Source organism: Papio anubis, chromosome 10 (genome assembly GCF_008728515.1).
Source record: "Papio anubis isolate 15944 chromosome 10, Panubis1.0, whole genome shotgun sequence".
Classification (NCBI taxonomy): Eukaryota; Metazoa; Chordata; class Mammalia; order Primates; family Cercopithecidae; genus Papio; species Papio anubis.
The window spans coordinates 125,641,039-125,662,037 of NC_044985.1; the positions used below are offsets into that span (position 1 = coordinate 125,641,039).

The following is a 20,999-nucleotide window of genomic DNA, read 5'->3' on the forward strand; positions in this document are numbered from 1 at the left end:
TGACACCCGCTGCGGGGCTCCGGGGCTTGGGGGCTCCGGGGTTTGGGCCCCCGCCTGGCTGTGCGCCGGCCTCTTGTGTGACCGCGGCTGGGGAGGGCGTGCGGGCCACGGGGCGTCTCTCCCCGGCCCTGGGGACGGCGGCGCCGAGACGGGGAGGGCGGCGCCGAGTCGGCCCTGGTGGGCGGGCGGTGCCGTGTCCAGGTGGCAGCAGGTCGGCGCCCCCAGCGGCTGAGCGATGGTGCTTTCCCTCACTTTACAGACCAGGGAAGGCCCAGCGCTGCCCAGCAGACTGCTCAGGGGCCCCCGCTCGTAGAGGGGCAGAGCCCACGCGGGACCCCTGACGTCGGCCCGGAATGGGCACAGCTTTGGGGTCGCGGTGTTTGGGGTTGTGCTTGGTGACTCTGGAGGGCCCTTATGTGGGCGCTGCACTGGGGATCCTCATGGTCTTCGGCCTGGCACTCGCCCAGGAGCTGAGACAGTGGCGAGTGAGCCGTGGCCTGGAGTTGGAGACCCCTGCCCTAGAGGGACGCCCTGTTCTGCCCATGTGCTCTGCTGTCTCGTGGGGGTCTGAGTAGTGGGGGGTTCCCCGGGTAGAAGAGTCAAACCCGGGAGCACGCTGGAGGAGAAGCCTTCTCCATCCTGGTGCCCAGCCAGTGGGCTGGCCTCCCAACGAGGGTTGACTGTGTGTGTGCCTGGGAGGCTGCGCCTCTGTCCTCTAGGGGACCTGGGAAAACACGGGTTGGAAGCATCAGATGCATAAGGTAGTGTTAGGTTTAAAATGATTGTCTGGTAACTGTGAACAGCAGATAGGAGGGTGGCCAAGACCGGAAGAGGCAGCCCACCTCAGGAGCCTGTGTCAGCTGTGCAGGGGGCAGAGGTTGGCCTGCTCTAGGGGATATCAGTGCAGACTGGAAAACAGCACGGGGGTCTTCCTGGCAGACTGTTGGGGATGATTGCGATAGCCACAGGGACTATTTAAGTAAAATTAAAAATTGAATAGCGTTAGTTCCATTTCCAGTGCTCAGTAGCTCCGGATGGCCACCACTGTCTTGGGCAGCTCAGAGAGAGAGCATTTCTTTTCTTTTTTCTTTTTCTTTTTTTTTTGAAATCGAGTCTCACCCTGTTGCCCAGGCTGCAGGGTGTGATCTCAGCGCACTGCAACCTCCGCCTCCCGGGTTCAAGCAGTTCTCATGCCCTAGCCTCCCTAGTAGCTGGGACTGTAGGTGTGCACCACCATGCCCAGATAATTTTTGTATTTTTTGTAGAGACGGGGTTTCACCATGTTGGCCAGGCTGGTCTTGAACTCCTGACCTCAAGTGACTTGCCTGCCTCGGCCTCCTAAAGTGCTGGGATTACAGGCATGAGCCACTGCGCCCGGCCGAGAGAGAAAACATTTCTATCCTTGCATAAAGTCGCATGCACAGCGTGGCTACACTGCTCGATGCACTGGATTTCTGGGTAAAGTCGGGGAAGATCAAGGAGGACTCAGGGTATTTTGGCTTGAGCCTTGGAGGATGCTGCTCCCTGAGGTGGGGTAGCCTAGAGGGTGGGGCCAGGTGGCCTCCTCTGCCTCTGCTGTTGGTTTCCAAGTTTCCCTCTCCCTTCTTTGACTTCCGACAGCTTTTGAAGTGTGTTAGCCTCTTATCAGCACTATTTGGTACCTAAGTCAAAAAATGATATCACAATCCTGGCGCTCCCCAAACCCTAACAGAAACAGAAGACAGAGTGGGCTTGTCATTTTAAACTTTAAGTATAAAACTTTTGGCCAGGCCTGGTGGCTCAACGCCTGTCATCCCCGCACTTTGAGAGGCTGAGGTGGGCAGATCACTTGAGGTCAGGAGTTTGAGACAAGCCTGGCCAACCTGGTGGAACCCCGTCTCTACTAAAAATACAAAAATTAGCCGGGCATGGTGGCATGTACCTGTAATCCCAGCTACTCGGGAGGCTGAGGCGTGAGAATCACTTGAACCTGGGAGGTGTAGGTTGCAGTGAGCCGAGATTGCACCACTGCACTCCAGCCTGGGCAACAAGAGCAAACTTTTGTCTCAAAAAAAGAAAAAAAGACAAAACAACCTTTGAAGGTGAATTTTTGTCCTGCTACTGAGAGGTACATGACTTCCATGTTTTTGCGTTTCAGGTATCGAGAACCTTCCCTGCGAACTTCAGAGGAACTTCCAGCTGATGCGAGAGCTGGACCAGAGGACAGAAGGTGGGTTTAGGCCTCTCAGTACAACCAGAACTGGGTTCTGACAGCTGGGAGCCAGCAGCTCCTGAAGGCTGGGGGCAGAGGGTTTTGAGGGGACCCAGGTTAGTGGGGCATTGGCCTAGCCCTGGGCTGTGGATATCACCCAGTGTCTTGCAGTAGGTGTTGATACTTTCAAAGCCACATTTAGTTTCTTGGGTTCTTACACATCTTTATATCATGCTCTTACAACCATCACCCTTTCCAATCAAAATATTTATTGCCATTTTTTTTCTTTTATAAATTTTCAATTTTCAGAGTATGTAGTGTGTGCATTGTTTTAAAAGTTTGGTAGTATTTTTTGGCCTTTTGGTGTTTAACTCCGGTTTTTGTTTTGTTTTTTTTTTTTGAGACGGAGTCTCTCTTTGTCGCCCCGGCCGGAGTGCAGTGGCGTGATCTCAGCTCACTGCAAGCTCCACCTCCTGGGTTCACGCCATTCTCCTGCGTCAGCCTCCTGAGTAGCTGGGACTACAGGTGCCTGCCACCATGCCCGACTAATTTTTCTTTTTTTTTGTATTTTTAGTAGAGATGGAGTTTCACTGTATTAGCCAGGATGGTCTTGATCTCCTGACCTTGTGATCTGCCTGCCTTGGCCTCTCAAAGTACTGGGATTACAAGCGTGAGCCACCATGCCTGGCCCTAACTACATTTCTCTTTTTTTTTTTTTTTTTTTTGAGAGAGTCTTACTCTGTTGCCCAGGCTGAAGTGCAGAGGCACGATCTTGGCTCACTGCACCCTCCACCTCCCACATTCAAGTGATTCGCCTGCCTCAGCCTCCCGAGTAGCTGGGACTACAGGCACATGCCACCACACCTGGCTAATTTTTTGTATTTTTAGTAGAGACAGGGTTTCACCATGTTCACCATGTTAGCCAGGATGGTCTTGATATCCTGACCTCATGATCCACCTGCCTTGGCCTCCCAAAGTGCTGGGATTACAGGCATGAGCCACCACGCCCGGCCCTTAAACTCCCTATTTCTAAACAACATGTTTTAGTTGTTGTTTCTTATTTTATCTCTTGTCAGTTTTAAACTTTGTTCAGCCATATATGGCACATGCAACTGTACTTCTCCAGTGGCCCCCACCAGCTCACCTGCCTGCACCTTGCTCCCCCATCTCCTGGCTGTAGTTAGTTGGAATTTGTGGTGAGAGCAGTGATGGGACTTCCATTGGGCAACTGTGTAGGTACTTTAACACTGAGCCATGCCACCTGCTGTGCTTATATATTTGACCCTTTTGAATAAGTCTGCGTATTTCTTTTGTTGTTTTTTTTGTTTTGTTTAGGTTTTTTGGGGGATGGAGTCTCGCTGTGTCCCCCAGGCTGGAGTGCAGTGGCTCACTCGGCTCACTGCAAGCTCCGCCTCCCGAATTCAGGCCACTCTCCTGCCTCAGACTCCTGAGTAGCTGGGACTACAGGTGCCCGCCACCATGCCCGGCTAATTTTTTTTTGTATTTTTAGTGGAGATGGGGTTTCACCATGTTAGCCAGGATGGTCTCGATCTCCTGACCTCACTATCCACCCGCCTCAGCCTCCCAAAGTGCTGGGATTACAGGCGTGAGCCACCGCGCCCTGCCAACTTTGCGTATTTCTTAGAGTTACTCGTTGCCTTGTTTCTTGGCTTTTTTTCCTGCATTCTACCCTCATCTCCCAGGCTGGGCTTTTCCATTTGGTCTGAGTGTCAGGCTGTCTACCCTGACAGTTCTGTGTGTGTTTTCTTTCCATGGAACCCTCTGTCCTGGAGGCCACAGTCCTGATTGTTTCTAGGCCTACTGCACACTTGTTGCCCTGAGGTTTTCCTAGGATCTCCTTTCACCCCTCTTCAGTGTGGGACCCTCTTCCCGGAATCTTAAATGTCCTCTTTTTTTTTTACTTGCTCTCCTGTTTTGATAGAGCCTTTCCTCTGGTAGGTTCCTGAAAAAAGGCCCATAGGAAGGTAGATTTTCTTGGCCAGGCACGGTGGCTCACACCTGTAATCCCAGCACTTTGGGAGGCCGAGGCGGGCAGATCACCTGAGGTCAGGAGTTCGAGACCAGCCTGACCAACATGGAGAAACCCCGTCTCTACTAAAAATACAAAATTAGCCAGGTGTGGTGGCGCGTGCCTGTAATCCCAGCTAATTGTGAGGCTGAGGCAGGAAAATCACTTGAACCTGGGAGGCGGAGGTTGCGGTGAGCCGAGATCACACCATTGCACTCCAGCCTGGACAACAAGAGCAAAACTACATCTCAAAAAAAAAAGAAAAAAAAGGAAGGTAGATTTTCTTGTAACGTAACATGTCTGAAAATGTGTTTGTTCTAGCATCATACTCAGTTGATAGTTTGGTTGGGTATAGAATCCCAGGTTGACAATTGTTTTCACTCAGGAAGTTGGCGGCATTGCTGCCTTGTCTCCTAGCTTCCACGTTGCTGCAGAAAATCTGGTGCTGTTTGGATTCTTGGTCCTTTATATGTGTGATCTTTTTTTTTGTTGTTATCCCTATTCAGAAGCTTTTGAGATGTATCTCTGAAGTTTTAAATTTCATGGTAATGTGTTTTGGTGTGGGAGTCTTTTATTTTTTTTTTTGAGATGGAGTTTCACTCTTGTTGCCCAGGCTGAAGTGCAGTGGCGCAATCTCGACTCACCACAACCTCTGCCTCCCGGGTTCAAGCGATTCTTCTGCCTCAGCCTCCCAAGCAGTTGGGATTACAGGCATGCGCCACCATGCCTGACTAATTTTGTATTTTCAGTAGAGACGGGGTTTCTTCATGTTAGTCAGGCTGGTCTCGAACTCCTGACCTCAGGTGATCTGCCCGCCTTGGCCTCCCAAAGTGCTGGGATTACAGGCGTGAGCCACCATGCCTGGCCTGAGATTTTTTATGCATTATGCTGGGCACATTGTTTTTTTTTTTTTTTTTGAGATGGAGTTTCGCTCTTGTTGTCCACGCTGGAGTGCAATGGCACGATCTCGGCTCACCACAACCTCCACTTCCTGGGTTCAAGCAATTCTGCCTCAGCCTCCTGAGTAGCTGGGATTACAGGCATGCGCCACCACACCCTGCTAATTTTTTGTATTTTAAGTAGACATGGGGTTTCTCCATGTTGGTCAGACTGGTCTCGAACTCCAGACCTCAGGTGATCTACCCGCCTCAGCCTCCCAAAGTGCTGGGATTACAGCCATGAGCACCGCGCCCGGCCTAGGCACACGTTTTGCAAGACTGAGATAGCTGTGTTTTTTCGCTTAGGTACAGCATCTTGACTAGGGAATATAGAGAGTTATTTAATTGTGAAATGTAACATATATTCAGAAATGAGGTACAACATTTATAGATTGCTTAACAAATATTACCAGGTGAACCTCTCTGTTTTCTGCTACTGAGATGGAGAAATCAAGCCCTTTAGCACCTGAAGACCTTTGTGACCCTCCTAGTCATGACACCCCTCCATCCAAGGGGTGACCATCTTGAGTTTGGTGATAGTCACCTTCCACCTTTAACAGTAGTTTTCTTTTTTTTTTTTTTTTTCTGAAACGGAGTCTCGCTCTGCCATCAGGCTGGAATGCAGTGGCACAATCTCGACTCACTGCAACCTCTGCCTCCTGGGTTTAAGTGATTCTCCTGCCTCAGCCTCCTGAGTAGCTGGGACTATAGGCGCGTAACTCCACGCCCAGCTAATTTTTGTATTTTTAGAAGAGGCGGGGTTTCACCACGTTGGCCAGGATGGTTTCCATCTCTTGATCTCATGATCCACCTGCTTTGGCCTCCCAAAGTGCTGGGATTACATGCGTGAGCCACCGCACCCGGCCTTCGACAGTAGTTTTCTTACCTCTCTAAACCAAAGAGTTACGAGCTGTGTCTGTTTCTGCCCTTTGTATTAATGGAATCATCCGGTATGTTTTCTTTTGTTTCTTGCTCTTTTTGCTCTGTGTCACCTTCTGTGGGAATCATCCGTGTTGCTGTGTGTAGCTGTGGTTTGCTCTGTTTGTTGCTGAGTAGCACTCTGTTGTCTGAAGGGACCACATCTGATTTCTCCATTTCACTGAGGATTGGACATTTGGGTTGTTTTCTGTTTCCTGCTCTTATGAATGTTTTCCCACGTGTATTTCTTTAGGTTACATAAGGTTTCTTTAGGGTGTTTAAGAGTAGTATGTTCTTTCTTGACTGCTCTACCGAAAAAAAAAGAAAACAAAAAAAAGAGTAGTATGCCAGGGCATAGGAAAGGTGACTACATAATTAATTATTGACACAGGATGTTTGAGAGTCAAAGAGGGCACTGTGACCACCTGCTGTGTAACATTCAGAACTGGGACTGTCCTGGGCACGCTGCCGTAAAGTCTGCACATCCACATGATCCCAGACTGTTTGTGCAGAACGGTTCTGCCCACTTGCACTCCCACCAGCACGGCGTGAGTTCATGTCAGCCTACGTCTTTGCCACAACTTGGTGTTGGCTGACTTTAGTTGTTGCCGGTCTAGTGAGCCCATCGTGGTGTCTTGTGCAGGGCTAGCTTTTCCCCCATTTCTCCATCAGATAAGAAAGCAGAGATTGACATCCTGGCTGCAGAGTACATCTCCACGGTGAAGACGCTATCTCCAGACCAGCGCGTGGAGCGCCTACAGAAGATCCAGAATGCCTACAGCAAGTGCAAGGAATACAGCGATGACAAAGTGCAGCTGGCCATGCAGACCTATGAGATGGTGAGGGCGGGGCGGGGACCACGGCACCCGCAGACCTATGAGATGGTGAGGGCGGGGCGGGGACCACGGCACCCGCAGACCTATGAGATGGTGAGGGCGGGGCGGGGGCCACAGCACCACAGACCTATGAGATGGTGAGGGTGGGCGGGGGCCACGGCTTTCTCAGTGATGACAGAGTGCTGCTGGCCACGCAGACCTATGAGATGGTGAGGGTGGGCGGGGGCCACGGCTTTCTCAGCGATGACAGAATGCTGCTGGCCACGCAGACCTATGAGATGGTGAGGGTGGGGTGGGGGCCATGGGTCTTCCTCCGACCTCTACTGCCTCTCATGCAACAAAATGTAAAAACTGCCCAGAAATGGGCATAGCCAAGTGGAAGACTAGCTTTGGTTGCCTGAAGTTGCTGGAGGAAATACAGACAGGATACACTTTATGTGGGACCATCCTTGTTTTTTTTTTTTTTTTTTTCTGGACCCTTTTTGTTTGTGTATCTGCTCGGAGGAACCATTTGGTTTTTTTTTTTTGAGACAGTCTCACTTTGTCGTCCAGGCTGGGGTACAGTGGTGTAATCTTAGCTCAGTGCAACCTCCGCCTCCCAGGGTCAAGTGATTCTCGTGCCTTAGCCTCCCGAGTAGCTGGGATTACAGGCATGCAGCACCACGCCCACCTAATTTTTATATTTTTAGAAGAGATGGGGTTTCACCCTGTTGGCTACACTGGTCTCGAACTCCTGACTTTCTGGTGATCCGCCCGCCTCAGCCTCCCAAAGTGCTGGGATTACAGGCATGAGCCACCATGCCCAACCTCCAGGTGGCCATATTTTATTTTATTTTACTTATTTTTTATTTTATTTTATTTTATTTTTGAGACAGTCTTGCTCTGTTGCCCAGGCTGGAGTGCAGTGGTATGATCTCAGCTCACTGCAACTTCCACCTCCCAGGTTTAAGCGATTCTCCTGCCTCAGCCTTCTGAGTAGCTGGGATTACAGGCATTACCAACAGGCTAATTTTTGTTTTTTGTTTTTGTTTTTTTTTTTGAGACAGAGCTTCGCTATTGTTGCCCAGGCTGGAGTGCAATGCCACTATCTGAGCTCACCCCACCCCCGCCTCCCTTGTTGAAGCGATTCTCCTGCCTCAGTCTTCTGAGTAGCTAGGATTACAGGCACGCACCACCAAGCCCGGCTAATTTTGTATTTTTGGTAGAGGTGGGGTTGCTCCATGTTGGTCAAGCTGGTCTCGAACTCCCGACCTCAGGTGATCCTCCTGCCTCAGCCTCCCAAAGTGCTGGGATTACAGGTGTGAGCCACCATGCCTGGCCTGTATTTTTAATAGAGATGGGGTTTTGCCATGTTGGCCAGGCTGGTCTCGAACTCCTGACCTCAAATGATCCACCCGCCTTGGCCTCACAGAGTTCTGGGGCTATGGCATGAGCCACTGCGCCTGCCCTAATTTTTGTATTTTTATTAGAGACGGGATTTTACCATGTTGGTCAGGCTGGTTTCGAACTCCTGACCTCAGGTGATCAGACTGCCTCGACCTCCCAAAGTGCTGGGATTACAGGTGTGAGCCGCTGCACCTGGCCTCCAGGTAGCCACATTTTAAAGTAGGATTCAGCGTCAGATATCCCAGGCCTTGTTCCCCGCATTTCACAACTCTGCTTCTCATTGCCCACATGCCTGTCTTTTCCCTAAATGGGATTCATTCCACTGCAGTCAAAATATGCAGAAAAAGCACAAGGCCTTGCATGGACTCTGAAATAGTGGCCTTGATTTAGCAGAGGTTTGTTCATTGATGACTCAATTAAAGGGCAAGAAGGCATTTCCTAGTGGATACCTTTGTACATGTGTGATTTCTGAAGTGTTTCGGTTTTACTTTAAAATAAGACTTTGGGTATCCTTTTGTAGGTGGATAAACACATTCGAAGGCTTGACGCAGACCTGGCGCGCTTTGAGGCAGATCTGAAGGACAAGATGGAGGGCAGTGATTTTGAAAGCTCCGGAGGGCGAGGGTTAAAAAGCAAGTCTGTTAATTTTTTTTCTTTATTACTGTTAACTATGGAGTTTTGAAGAGTTTTGTCACAGTAAATCATTAAAGTATGATCACTAGGGTAAGTATCATATTTGGGTAAACCTTGTCTTGCAAGCTGGGCACAGTGGCTCACGCCTGTAACCCCAGCACTTTGGGAGGCCGAGGCAGGAGGATTGCTTGAGGCTGGGAGTTTGAGACCAACCTGGGCAACATAGTGAGACCTCATCTCAACAAAAAAGTTAAAAATTAGCCGGGTGTAGTGGTGCACACCTGTGGTCCCAGCTACTTGGGAGGCTGAGGTGGGTGGATTGCTTGAGCCTGGGAGGTCAAGGCTGCGGTGAGCTATGATTGTTCCATTGCACTCCAGCCAGCCTGGGAGACAGAGCGAGACTCCTTCTTAAAACAAAACACAAAACTTACCTTGCTTTAGAGAATTCTATAAAAATAATTTTCATCTTGATTGTTTTTCAGAAGGCCGGGGTCAGAAAGAAAAAAGAGGGTCCCGGGGCCGAGGCAGGAGGACATCAGAGGAAGATACACCAAAGAAAAAGAAGCATAAAGGAGGGTAAGAGGCTTTCCCCTCTTTTTCCCAGAAGAACAAATACCCATAGCCAGTATCCCGGATGTAGAAACACTGATGGAAGCTGACCCTTGAGTGAAGTGCACTCCACGTGCTGGGTGGCATTCGGGTTCTTCTGGTTCTTACGCTGTGCGCCTGTCATCAGCCCGTTCTCACCACGGCCATGGAGGGGGTGCCGTTGTCGGGCATTTTCCGTGTCGCAGGGACCTGCCCAGGCGTTAGAGCTGCTGTGGTGTGGCTGGGCCTGCACCTGGAGTCTGACTCCAGTGCCTGTCTTCTTAGCCACGGTGTGTGCTGCCCTGCTAGGGACAGTAGGTTGGTGAGCGTGTTGTTGACAGAGGCCAATGTAAACCACTCTTTAAGTAGCTAGATTTCTGTGTATCTGTCAGTTATTTTATGTGTCAGTATACAGTTTGCATATATTCATTGTTAAATTATATGGCCACATTTATTAAATAGACATGTCATTTAACTTGAAGTTCTTTGAGATACTTTATTTAAAGCATTCTCCCACTGACACCCTCCCTGCCAAAGGTATTGTGTACCCTCCAAAGAGATCAGAGCATTACCTCGGAGGAGTGACATTTAGACTAAAGAGAAAATGCTGAAATGCCACAAAGCCTCTATGGAGATGATTCTGGTGGGGAGTGGTCAAAGAGTGTCAGTTTTGGGCATGGTGGCTCATGCCTATAATTCCAGCACTTTCGAAGGCCAAGGCGGGAGGATCACTTGAGCCCAGGAATCTGAGACCAGTCTGGGCAACAAAGTGAGACCCCCATCTCTACAAAAAATAGAAAAAATTAGGTGAGTGTGGTGGTGTGAGCTGTAGTCCCAGCTACTAGGGGAAACTGAGCTGGGAGGATCGTGAGCCATGATCGCACCACTGCACTCCAGCCTGGTCCACAGCGTGAGATTCTGTCTCAAAAAAAAAAAAAAAAATAGTTCTTCATGACAAAAAAGGCACCATTTTCGGTTTTTTTGTTTTTTGTTTTTTTTGAGACAGGGTTTCACTCTTGATGCCCAGGCTGGAGTGCAATGGCACAATTCTCCTGCCTCACTCTCCTGGATAGCTGGGACTACAAGCGTGCACTACCATGCCCAGCTAATTTTTTGTATTTTTAGTAGAAATGGGGTTTCACCATGTTAGCCAGGCTGGTTTCGAACTCCTGACCTCAGGTGATCCACCCGCCTCAGCCTCCCAAAGTGCTGGGATTACAGGCGTGAGCCACTGCACCCGGCCCAATTTTCAGGTTTTGGTTTTTTTTTTTTTTGAGATGGAGTCTCACTCTGTCACTCAGGCTGGAGTGCAGTGGCACAATCTTGGTTCACCGCAACCTCTGCCTCCCAGGTTCAAGCAGTTCTCCTGCCTGAGCCTCCTGAGTAGCTGGGACTACAGGTGCATGCCACCACATCCGGCTAATTTTTTGTATTAGTAGAGATGAGGTTTCACCTTGTTAGCCAGGATGGTCTTGATCTCCTGACCTCATGATCCACCTGCCTTGTCCTCCCAAAGTGTTGGGATTACAGGTGTGAGCCACTGTGCCCTGCTGCAATTTTCAGTTTTGAAATCTAGTGCTTAGCCTTTTGGCCAGGCGCAGTGGCACACGCCTATAATTGCAGCACTTTGGGAGGCCAAGGCGGGTTAATCACCTGAGGTCAGGAGTTCAGGACCAGCCTGAGCAACACCGTGAAACCCCGTCTCTACCAAAAATGCAAAATACTTAGCTGGGTGGTGGCATCTGCCTGTAATCCCAGCTACTTGGGAGGCTGGTGCAGGGAGATTGCTTGAACCTGGGAGGTGGAGGTTGCAGTGAGTCAAGATGGCACCACTGTACCCCAGCCTGGGCGACAGAGCGAAACTCCATCTCAAAAAAAAAAAAAAATCCCTATATTCTTGTATTGTAAAGTAGTGCACAGATACAGAAAACCGCACAGAACAAACATGGTTTAATTAATTTCCGTAAAGTGAAGGTCTTTGTAACTAGCACCTAGTCAGTGATTAGCTGCAGTTGGAAGGCCTTCCATATGCCCTGTTAAAATGATAAACTCCTTCTGTCCCCAAATAAACATAATGCAGATTTCTAGTGTTTATTTCCTTGTTTCTTTAATAGTTTTATAGTGCATTCCTAGACACTATACATTATAGTTCAGTCTGTTTTTCTAACTTTTTAAATTAACTTTATTAAGGAATAATTTACATGCAATGAAATGTTATTCTAAATGTACAGTTTGATGCTGCATTCAGTTCCTTTAAAGCTATGGAAGTTTTCAGGCTTTGTATTTCTTCTCGGGTCAGTTTTGGACAAAATCTGTGTCTTTCAAGAAATTTGTTTCATGTAAGTTGTCAGATTTTGTTGACATCAGGTTGTTAATAATTTTGCATTATTATGGTTCGGATGTAGTGTCTGTGTTGATGGCCCCTCTTTCAGTCCTGATATTGGTAATTTGTGTTTCTCTCATTTTGTCTTGATCCTTTTTTTTTTTTTTGAGACAGGGTCTCGCTCTGTCACCCAGGCTGGAGTGCAGTGGCATGATCTTGGCTCACTGCAGCCTCACCTCCTGGGCTCAAGATATCCTCCCACTTTGGCCTCCCAAGTAGCTGGGACCACAAGTGCATGCCACCATGCCTGGCTAATTTTTTATATTTTTGGTAGAGATGGAGTTTTGCCATGTTGCGCAGGATGGTCTCAAACTCCTGAGCTCAAGTGATCCACCCATGTTGGCCTCCCAAAGTGCTGGGATATAATTTTTTTTTTTTTTTTTTTTTGGTGAGACAGAGCCTTGCTCTGTTGCCCAGGCTGGAGTGCAGTGGTGCAATCTTGGCTTACTGCAACCTCTGCCTCCCGGGTTCAAGCGATTCTCTTGCCTCAGCCTCCTGAGTAGCTGGGATTAGGGGCACGTACCACCATGCCTGGCTAATTTTTTTTTTTTTGTATTTTTAATAGAGACAGAGTTTTGCCATGTTGGCCAGGCCGGTCTTGAACTCCTGACCTCAGGTGATCCGCCTGCCTTGGCCTCCCAACATACTGGGATTACAGGCGTGAGCCACCACACCTCGCCTAGAATTTTTTTTTTTTTTTTGAAACAGAGTCTCCGTGTCTCCCAGACTGCAGTGCAGTAGTGCGATCTCGGCTCACTGCAAGCTCCACCTCCCGGGTTCATGCCTTTCTCCTGCCTCAGCCTCCTGAGTAGCTGGGACTACAGGCGCCCACCACCACCCCCGGCTAATTTTTTGTATTTTTAGTAGAAACGGGGTTTCACCGTGTTAGCCAGGAGGATCTCGATCTCCTGACCTCGTGATCCACCCGCCTTGGCCTCCCAAAGTGCTGGGATTACAGGTGTGAGCCACCACGCCCAGCTGCATTTTTTTTTCATGCTATTTCTTTGCCTTATAACTTATGTAGAAGTATGTGTCTCAACTTCCAAATAATTTGGGATTTTTCAGATACCTTTCTAATTTTAATTTTTAGTTGAGTTCTGTTGTAGTCAAAGAACATTATATAATTGAAATCCTTTGAAGGCCAGCTAATTTTTGTATTTTTAGTAGAGACAGGATTTCACCATGCCGGACAGGCTGGTCTCGAACTCCTGACCTCAAATGATCTGCCCACCTTGGCCTCCCCTCCCTGTAAAGTGCTGGGATTACAGGCGTGAGCCACTGCACCCAGCCTTCATTGCAATATTTAGTCTGTTCATATTTAACATAATTAATGATATGGTAGAATTTAGATTCACCATCTTGCTATTAGTTTTCTATTTGTTCCTTCTGTTCCTTTCCTGTCTTCTTTTGGACTAATCAAGTGTTTTTTTAGCATTCCGTTTTTTTTCCCACTCTTGTCTTATTAGCTATACTTCTTTGCTTTTTTTTTTTTTTTGAGACGGAGTTTCGCACTGTTGCCCCGGCTGTAGTGCAATTCGCAATGGCGTGATCTCGGCTCACTACAACCTCCACTTCCCAGGTTCAAGTGATTCTCGTGCCTCAGCCTCCTGAGTAGCTGGGATTACAGGCGTGCGCCACCACACCTGGTTAATTTTTGTATTTTTAGTAGAGACGGGGTTTCGCCATGTTGGCCAGGCTGATGTCAAACTCCTGGCCTCCAGTGATCCTCTCGCCTCAGCCTCCCAAAGTGGTGGGATTACAGGCATGAGCCACCGAGCTTGGCCCAACTTTTATTTCTTAATATTTATTTTCTTTCTTTAAAAATTTCTTTTCCGTGCATATTCTGCTTATGTATATTTCTTTTTTTTTTTTTTTTTTTTTTTTTTTTTTTTGAGATCTGAGTCCCAGGCTCCAGGCTGAGTGGTGGCCGATCTCAGGGCTCACTGGCAAGCTCCGCCTCCCGTTCACCATTCTGCCTCAGCCTCCCAAGCAGCTGGATCTGCATGCCCACCACCTCGGCCTCCGGCTAGTTTTTTTAGATGAGAGACGGGTTTCACTGGTTAGTCAGGATGGTCTGATCTCCCACCCTCGCGGATCCCCCCGTCTCGGCCTCCCAAAGTGCTGGGATTACAGGCTTGAGCCACCGCGCCCGGCTTATGTATATTTCTTTATGTGGATGCAAATTTCTGTCTGTTGTCATTTCTCCTCTACTGAAGAACTTTAACATTTTTTACGGTATGTGTATGCTGATGGTGATGAATTCTCTAAGTTTTTATTTCTCTGAAAATGCTTTTATTTTGCTGCATATAGAATTTTCGGTTAACCTTTTTTTTTAATCATTAAAGGTGTTCTCTCGTTTTCTTCTTTCATTGATTCTGATGATAAATTAGTGATAATAATTATTTTTGGTGATTTTTTTTTTTGCTTCTAAGATTTCTCATCGTCACTGGCTCTTAACAGTTTGGTTATGATGTGTCTTGGTGTGATTTTTTGTGTATATTTTGCGTGGAACTTGTGCGTCTTTGAACTGTTGGTTTATACTTTGCATCAAATTTGGAAAATGTTCAGCCAGTTCTGCAAATATTTTTGTGCTCTGCTTTCTCCCCTTCCTGCGATCCAGTTCCCTGTGTGTTTCTTAGTTTAGATTTTCTCACAGCTCAGTGAGGCTCTGCTTACTTTCTGTAAGCTTTTTTCTTTCTGTACTTCAGTTTGATTTGTTTCTATTACTTTATCTATTTATTTATTTATGAGACAGGTTCTGGCTCTGTCGCCCAGGCTGGAGTGCAATGGCACAATCTCGGCTCACCGCAGCCTCCGCCTCCCGGGTTCAAGCCATTCTCCCGCCTCAGCCTTCCAAGTAGCTGGGATAACAGGTGAGCGTCACCACACCCGGCTAATTTTTGTATTTTTAGTATAGACGGGGTTTCAGCATGTTGGCCAGTCTGGTTTCAAACTCCTGGCCTCAAGTGATCCGCCCAGCTTGGCCTCTCACCTTCCCTTTCCTCCTTTCCTCCTTTCTCTCTCTCTCTTTCTCTCTCTCTCTCTCTTTCTTTCTTTTTTTTTTTTAAAGGTCTTGCTTGGTCGCCCAGGCTGGAGTGCACTGGTACAATCTTGGCTCACTGCAAGCTCTGCCTCCCGAGTTCAAGCGATTCTCTGCCTCAGCCCCCCAAGTAGCTGGGATTACGGGCGCATGCCACCATGACTGGCTAATTTTGTATTTTTAGTATAGATAGGGTTTCCCCATGTTATGCAGGCTGGTCTTGAACTCCTGGCCTCAGGTGATCTGACCGTCTTGGCCTCCCGATGTGCTGGGATTACAGGTGTGAGCCACTGTGCCCGGCCCTAAGTTAGTTTTAATCTCCTTTAATACAGTTTTCATTTAAGAGATTGTAGGGCTGGGCGCTTTGGCTCACGCCTGTAATCTCAGCACTTTGGGAGGCTAAGGTGGGAGGGTCATTTGTGTAGCCGGGATTACAGGCATGTGCCACCATTCCTTGGTAACCAGCTTTTAAAAAAACAATCAGTCCTATTTCCCGGCTGGGTGTACATGTCTTATGATTTGTTATTAGTTCTCCGAACTTGGGTATAAAGGAAGCGTGGAGAGGGAAATTTCTGTTCTCCCCAGGATGTGTTTGCTCTGTTTTAGTCCAGGCTGATAGGCTTGGGGGCCTGGGGCGGGGCAGGGTCTCAGCTTCAGGTCCACCCAGGCCCCTCGAGGACCCTGAGCTCTTGACTGAGTGCCCCAGGGAGCCTGCGGATTGCCCTCTGCGGAAGACTCTGCCCTGTAGGTTCATCTGCACTTCAGTGGGTTTAGATTTCCTCTCTCGCCTCCTGCCCCCAGCGGCTTCTGCAGTTGGTAGAAGTACGGGGTAGGAGACTGGCGGTGCCCGAGCACACCCCTTCCTCGAGAACTCCAAGGCTGCAGGGATTTTCCATCTGCTTTTAGTGGCTCTGTGCAGCCTCTGGACTCTGTAAATGGTGGGGACACAGCCGCCATGTGTGGCTGTGTGGGCTCAGCGTGGCCCGGTGGCCAGCCCAGCCCTCACTCAGTGCATGAGGCAGGTGGACACCCACCCCAACACCCCCCAGCACCGGCTGCAGGTCATCCAGCGCTTGTTCTCCACAGCTCCCCCACATCTTTGAGAATGTGGTTTTTGTGACTTGCTGGGTTTTGTGTTTTCTAACTCAGTGAGAACAGCGTTGAGTCTTCCTGCTCCTTCCTGCTTGGAACCTGAAGGCCCTGTCCCGACCGTGCCTTTTCTGTGTGAAAGCGGAACTCCTCCTGGTCTCTTCCTCACCCAGCACTATTTCTCAAGGGCATGCTAGGCATGAGGAGTGCAGGCACCTATGGTGGTGAAGGAGACCCCAGCTCCCTTTCTCAAGGGCATGCTAGGCATGAGGAGTGCAGGTACCGGGGTCCTCGTGGTGGTGAAGGAGATCCCAGCTCCCTGTTGGGGTTGGGGCTTCCTCCCTGAGCGCTCTGCCCTGCTTCAGAGACCTCAGGAACAGCCAGCACCTCTGCAAACACAGGAAGATCCACCGTGGCCTCATGGCTTTTCCTGTCCTGACAGTGCGCTGACCAGCACTGTTTAGTAGCAGTCGGAGCCTGGGAGCTCAGCGCTGCCTGCCGGGCAGGTTGCAGTAGTGACAGATGAGGGGGTGATCACTGATGGCGACAGTTGCGGGGCTCCTGCGGCTCCGGGCTGGATCTAGCTTGTGTGCGAATCTCTTTCTTCTCCATGCCCCCGAGTGGCAGTGCTGCTCCTGTCCCATTGCAAGACGTCGAGACAGGCTGGCAAGGCGAGCTCTGAAGCTGGGCTCTAACGCCCAAGGTGCCAAGCAGGCCCCTTCCAGAGGGACAGGAAGATGGTGCAGGTGGGCAGACAGGGTGTCCTGAGGACCAGTCGGTTGAACCCAAAGCCTGGGCCCGCCGGGGCGGGAGTGTGCACTCATGTGCCTCCAAGGGCATCATCCTGGGTGTGCGCAGGCGCCCGCCTGCCCCTGGGCTCTGGAGCTCCGTGGAGCTCTGTGGCGCGTGTTCCTGACCCATCAGCACAGTGGGTTTTCACGCCCCTCTTGGTCACGCTGTGGTGCCAGGCTGCTCTGCTTCAAGGCAGGTCCTGTTCCCTGCTGGGAACCTGGGAGCATGCGCCATCCTGTCCCTGTGGCCTGCCCTCTTCAGGCCTGTTCCCCACGTGCCCAGGGCCCTTCCTGGAATGCAGTGTTCCTAGACCACACAGATGCTCCGTGTCTCGTCTGAGATCCCATGACCTGAGGCTGCCCCCTGCGCTGTTGCTGCCCTGTGGCCTTGCTCTGGCATGTGGACGAAGGGCAGTGTCACCTGTAGCACCTGGAATCCCGGAGCTTGGACAGGCAGCCAGTCCCCTGCTAGGAGCTACGTGGAGTGCTGGGAAGCCATTGGGGCCGGGCGTGGAGGGGCTCACTGGCACCATCTGGCGAGGGTTGCCCGCCATGCCCTGGGGAATTAGCACAGAGGGTGCCTCTTGTGGCATTGGAGCTGAAGGGAGTCAGAGAGCAGCCACTGACAGCTGGGGTCAACCCAGCCTGTGCAAGGGACAGGGCTCCCCATGGCCTCCTGGTTGCCTCCCTCAGGGCTGGTGGTAGCGCTCCCTGGCCACGCGCCATGGCGCTCCCCCAGGTGAGACTGGAGAGGCCAGTGAGGCCTCCACGCCAGCCTCAGCTTCTGGGGTGCCCTTGCTGGGTGGTCCCCTCATGCCCCCAGCCTTCTCCCACTACCGTCAAATCTGGCCAGCGCCCTCAAACCCGGTGATGCCGAGACACAGGTCAAGATGTCGGTTCCGGCTTTGTGGACAGAATTGGACTCGGCGCAGAAGAGGAGGGCGTCACAGAGAGCATTTCGGGGACCGTTGGCAGCAGAGGGTGCTGCCCTGCTCTCCACGGGTGAGAGGTGACGCAGGAGACTGCGGGAGCCCCTTGGAGGTGAAGCCACAGGTGTCAGCCCGGAATCGGCAGGTGGCTGAGACGTAGACCCTTGTGTGCCGCTGTCAGAGGAGAGGCCCGAAGACTACTTGAGACTGTTGCTTGAAAGCAGTATCGGCGGCACCTGGACCTGGACTTGTGACACTGATGGATTTCAGCTCTAAAGAGAAACTCTTGTCTAGTCCCAGACAGAAAGAGCAGGAGAGCAGATTACCCGCAAAGGACAGACTTAGATGGGCACCCCTGTGCCAGAGGGCAGCGGGGAGGCTGGGTGCATGCTGAGCCCAAGAGAGTGTGTGTGTGTGTGTGTGTGTGTGTGTGTGTGTGTGTGTGTGTGTGTGTGTGTGTGTGTGTACAGGCAATTGCAAAGGCGTAGAAGAGCTTTAGACAGGTGTCTGAGGAAAAGCTGAGTGTTGATTCCCTCTAGGAACCAGACTTCTCCTCCTTGGCTCTCCCTAATTGCAACTGTTTTTCTCACCGCCATGTTCCTCCTGCTAACCTGCCGTGTTTATGTAGCAACTAGACATTCTTGGGTTGGAGGGTGGGATAGGGAAGATACTTTTTCTGTCTGTACTAACGGGAATACACTGTCTATACTACCTGCAGCTTGTACGTTTATTTGAAAAATACTGAAATATAAAAGCATAAATTTCCCCCTAAGTGCATCCCTTTCAAACGGGAAAGTCTCCACCTGAGGTCTGTGGTCCTGGTGGGGCGGCCATGGTGCTGCAGGTGGCAGGCTTGGAGGGAGGCATGGGCAGGGTGGAATACCCGCCAGGCTGCTGTGTAGAAACCCACGTGGGGAGTGACAAGGATGGCGTGTGGTCAGAAGGGGCCCTGTGCCAGGTGGACAGCTGGATGGGTGGTGGGCGGTCCAGGGAGTGTGTGGGGAGCTGCTGGTTTAGTGAGATTGGGCCAGAGGTGCCTGAGTAGGTGCGTGGAGGGCCCGGGTGCAGGATGCACAGCTGTTCTCGTGGGAGGAGGTCATGGTTACGGGAGATCTGTTGACGGTGCAGGCCGTTCTGACACCTGTCAGTCTGGGGTGGGAGGCTGGCAGGCTTCTCTCAAGTGTCAGCCATCTGCTGGTGGAGGTGACATGTGCTTGTCTCTAAAGGGGCTGGGGTCTTTGGAGGGATGGCCGAGAAGGGTGAGTCCAGAGATCCCCGGGGGAGTCCCATCTGGGAGGAGGGACCGAGACAAGAGTGGACTCGTCCCCAGAGTGGGACCAGAGCCCTGGTGCTGTGGGTGAGTGCTGCGCTTCACGACCTCTTGGGTGCCATCCGTGCCCCTGTGTCCCCGCCTGGGTCCAAAGGTGGGTGTGATGTCTCCACCCCTGTGCTGCCAGCTGCTACTGTTTCTGGATTTTTGTGGGTAACAGCTTTCTTTCTAGCATCAGCTGACAATATTTTCGTATCCTTAATGATTTTCTTGCTGCGCCTTCTGAGAACATTGCATGTTCAGAGGGGTTATTGAGGTTTTGAAAATGTGTGCTCCAGGAAGAAAACGTCCACAAGCTGTGTATTCAGTTAGTGCATGACTGCAGTGGCCGGCCCTGGAGTCACATTCGTTTCTGAAGGACAATAGGAAAAATGCTTTAAAAAAAGCATTTAAAAAAAAGCATTAAAAAAGCTTATTCATTATGTGTCGCTCAGAGCACGGTACAGATTACCCCCTTGGAATGATCATCGTCAGAGTTTTGGGGTGAGGGGGCCTTAAGTCAGAGGCAGAAGGGCCCGTGGTGTCTGCGCCGCCTCACTTCCCGCCATGGCCTTCAGCGGTTCCTGTGCCTTGTCCCCTGCAGGTCTGAGTTCACTGACACCATCCTGTCCGTGCACCCCTCCGACGTGCTGGACATGCCGGTGGACCCAAACGAACCCACGTACTGCCTGTGCCACCAGGTCTCCTACGGGGAGATGATCGGCTGTGACAATCCAGACGTGAGTGTTGCCTGCGGGATTCGCGCCATGGGGCACGGTCTTGTGTGGGGCAGGGCTGGCGGGTGTTGGCATTTCCTGTGTTTTGAGTACAGAACATGAGGTGTGTTGACTGCGGTTTCTTCCTTTACTTTGCAGTGTCCAATTGAGTGGTTTCACTTTGCCTGCGTGGACCTTACCACGAAACCCAAAGGAAAATGGTGAGTGGGGATGCTCGCTCCGTTTTCTCCCAGCCTGCTGGGTGTCGGGCTGCTGGCCTCCCCAGGAGAAGGCGCTCGATGGCGAGATCTTGCCAGGCTTAGCGGGGCGTGGTAGCCACGTAGGCATGCCCCACAGTGGCCTCAAGGAGTGTGGCTGGCTGGCTGGCTGGCTGCTCTGGATGTGGCTTTTTCCCTCCTTCGCTGCTGTGCCTGTCCGAGCCGGCAGAGGGATGTCTTCACCCCGGGACAGCGGTTACCAAGTTACGTAATATTCACGTTCACGGCCCCTCCTGAAGGACAACCTTCCGGACTCTGCGGGAGGTAGGGATCGTCTTAAATCAGAATGAGAGGTTCTTGTCCCCTAGGGAAATCTGGGAAGGATAGCACGAGAGGTGAGTCCTGAAGCCGGGGCGTGGATCTGGGGCCCGTGGCTCTGTCTGGTGGAGAAGAGTGCAGGTGCCAGGAGCAGTTTATCTTCCTGACCCTTGCATCCCCTTGGCAATGGCAACTTTCTGCATTGTTGTTCCTCAGATTTCATTTAAATAAAAACTTACAGTCTGGGCAACATCGAGAGACCCCATCTCTACAAAAAATACAAAAATTAGCTGGGCGTGGTGGTGTGTGCCTGTGTCCCAACTACCTGGGAGGCGCAGGCGGGACGGTGGCTTGAGTCTGGAAGTCCAAGGCTTCAGTGAGCTGAGATTGCGCCACTGCACTCCAGCCTGGGCGAGAGAGCAAGACCCTGTCTCAAATAAATAAATAAAAAGATAAAAACCTGGCTTTGTTTGCCTGTGCTGAAAATCTAAAAATGGATATATGTTCTGAAAATGAAATCGGAATGTGCTCTTCTGTGTGGCACTCAGAGGTCATTGTGGCAGCGTGTTTGAGACTCCGGCAGACTCGCCCAAGTTGGTGAGAGCCAGTTATCCTTGGTGTTCGGTGTGAGGACACAGAGGGAAAGGATGCTGTGTCTCGGAGGCTGGCCGAGCTCATGGTGTCATG

At 50.7% G+C, this 20,999-nt stretch overlaps 1 protein-coding gene across 6 annotated transcripts in view; it reads left to right on the forward strand.

The window, feature by feature from the left end:
* Positions 1-20,999, forward strand: part of ING5 (inhibitor of growth family member 5) — a 34,435-nt gene that overhangs the window by 11,294 nt on the left and 2,142 nt on the right. For 4 of the 6 annotated variants that reach the window (XM_009183560.4, XM_009183561.4, XM_003908205.4 and 1 more), the window contains 6 exons: positions 2,138-2,209; positions 6,749-6,915; positions 8,819-8,930; positions 9,414-9,507; positions 19,665-19,800; positions 19,936-19,997. In XM_009183560.4, coding sequence (XP_009181824.1) covers positions 2,138-2,209; positions 6,749-6,915; positions 8,819-8,930; positions 9,414-9,507; positions 19,665-19,800; positions 19,936-19,997 — 643 coding nt within the window. Of the gene's footprint in view, positions 1-2,137; positions 2,210-6,748; positions 6,916-8,818; positions 8,931-9,413; positions 9,508-12,415; positions 12,422-16,095; positions 18,465-19,664; positions 19,801-19,935; positions 20,319-20,999 lie in introns of those variants that run through there. The other 2 variants (XR_002516382.2, XM_021924256.2) reach the window with 2 other exon arrangements.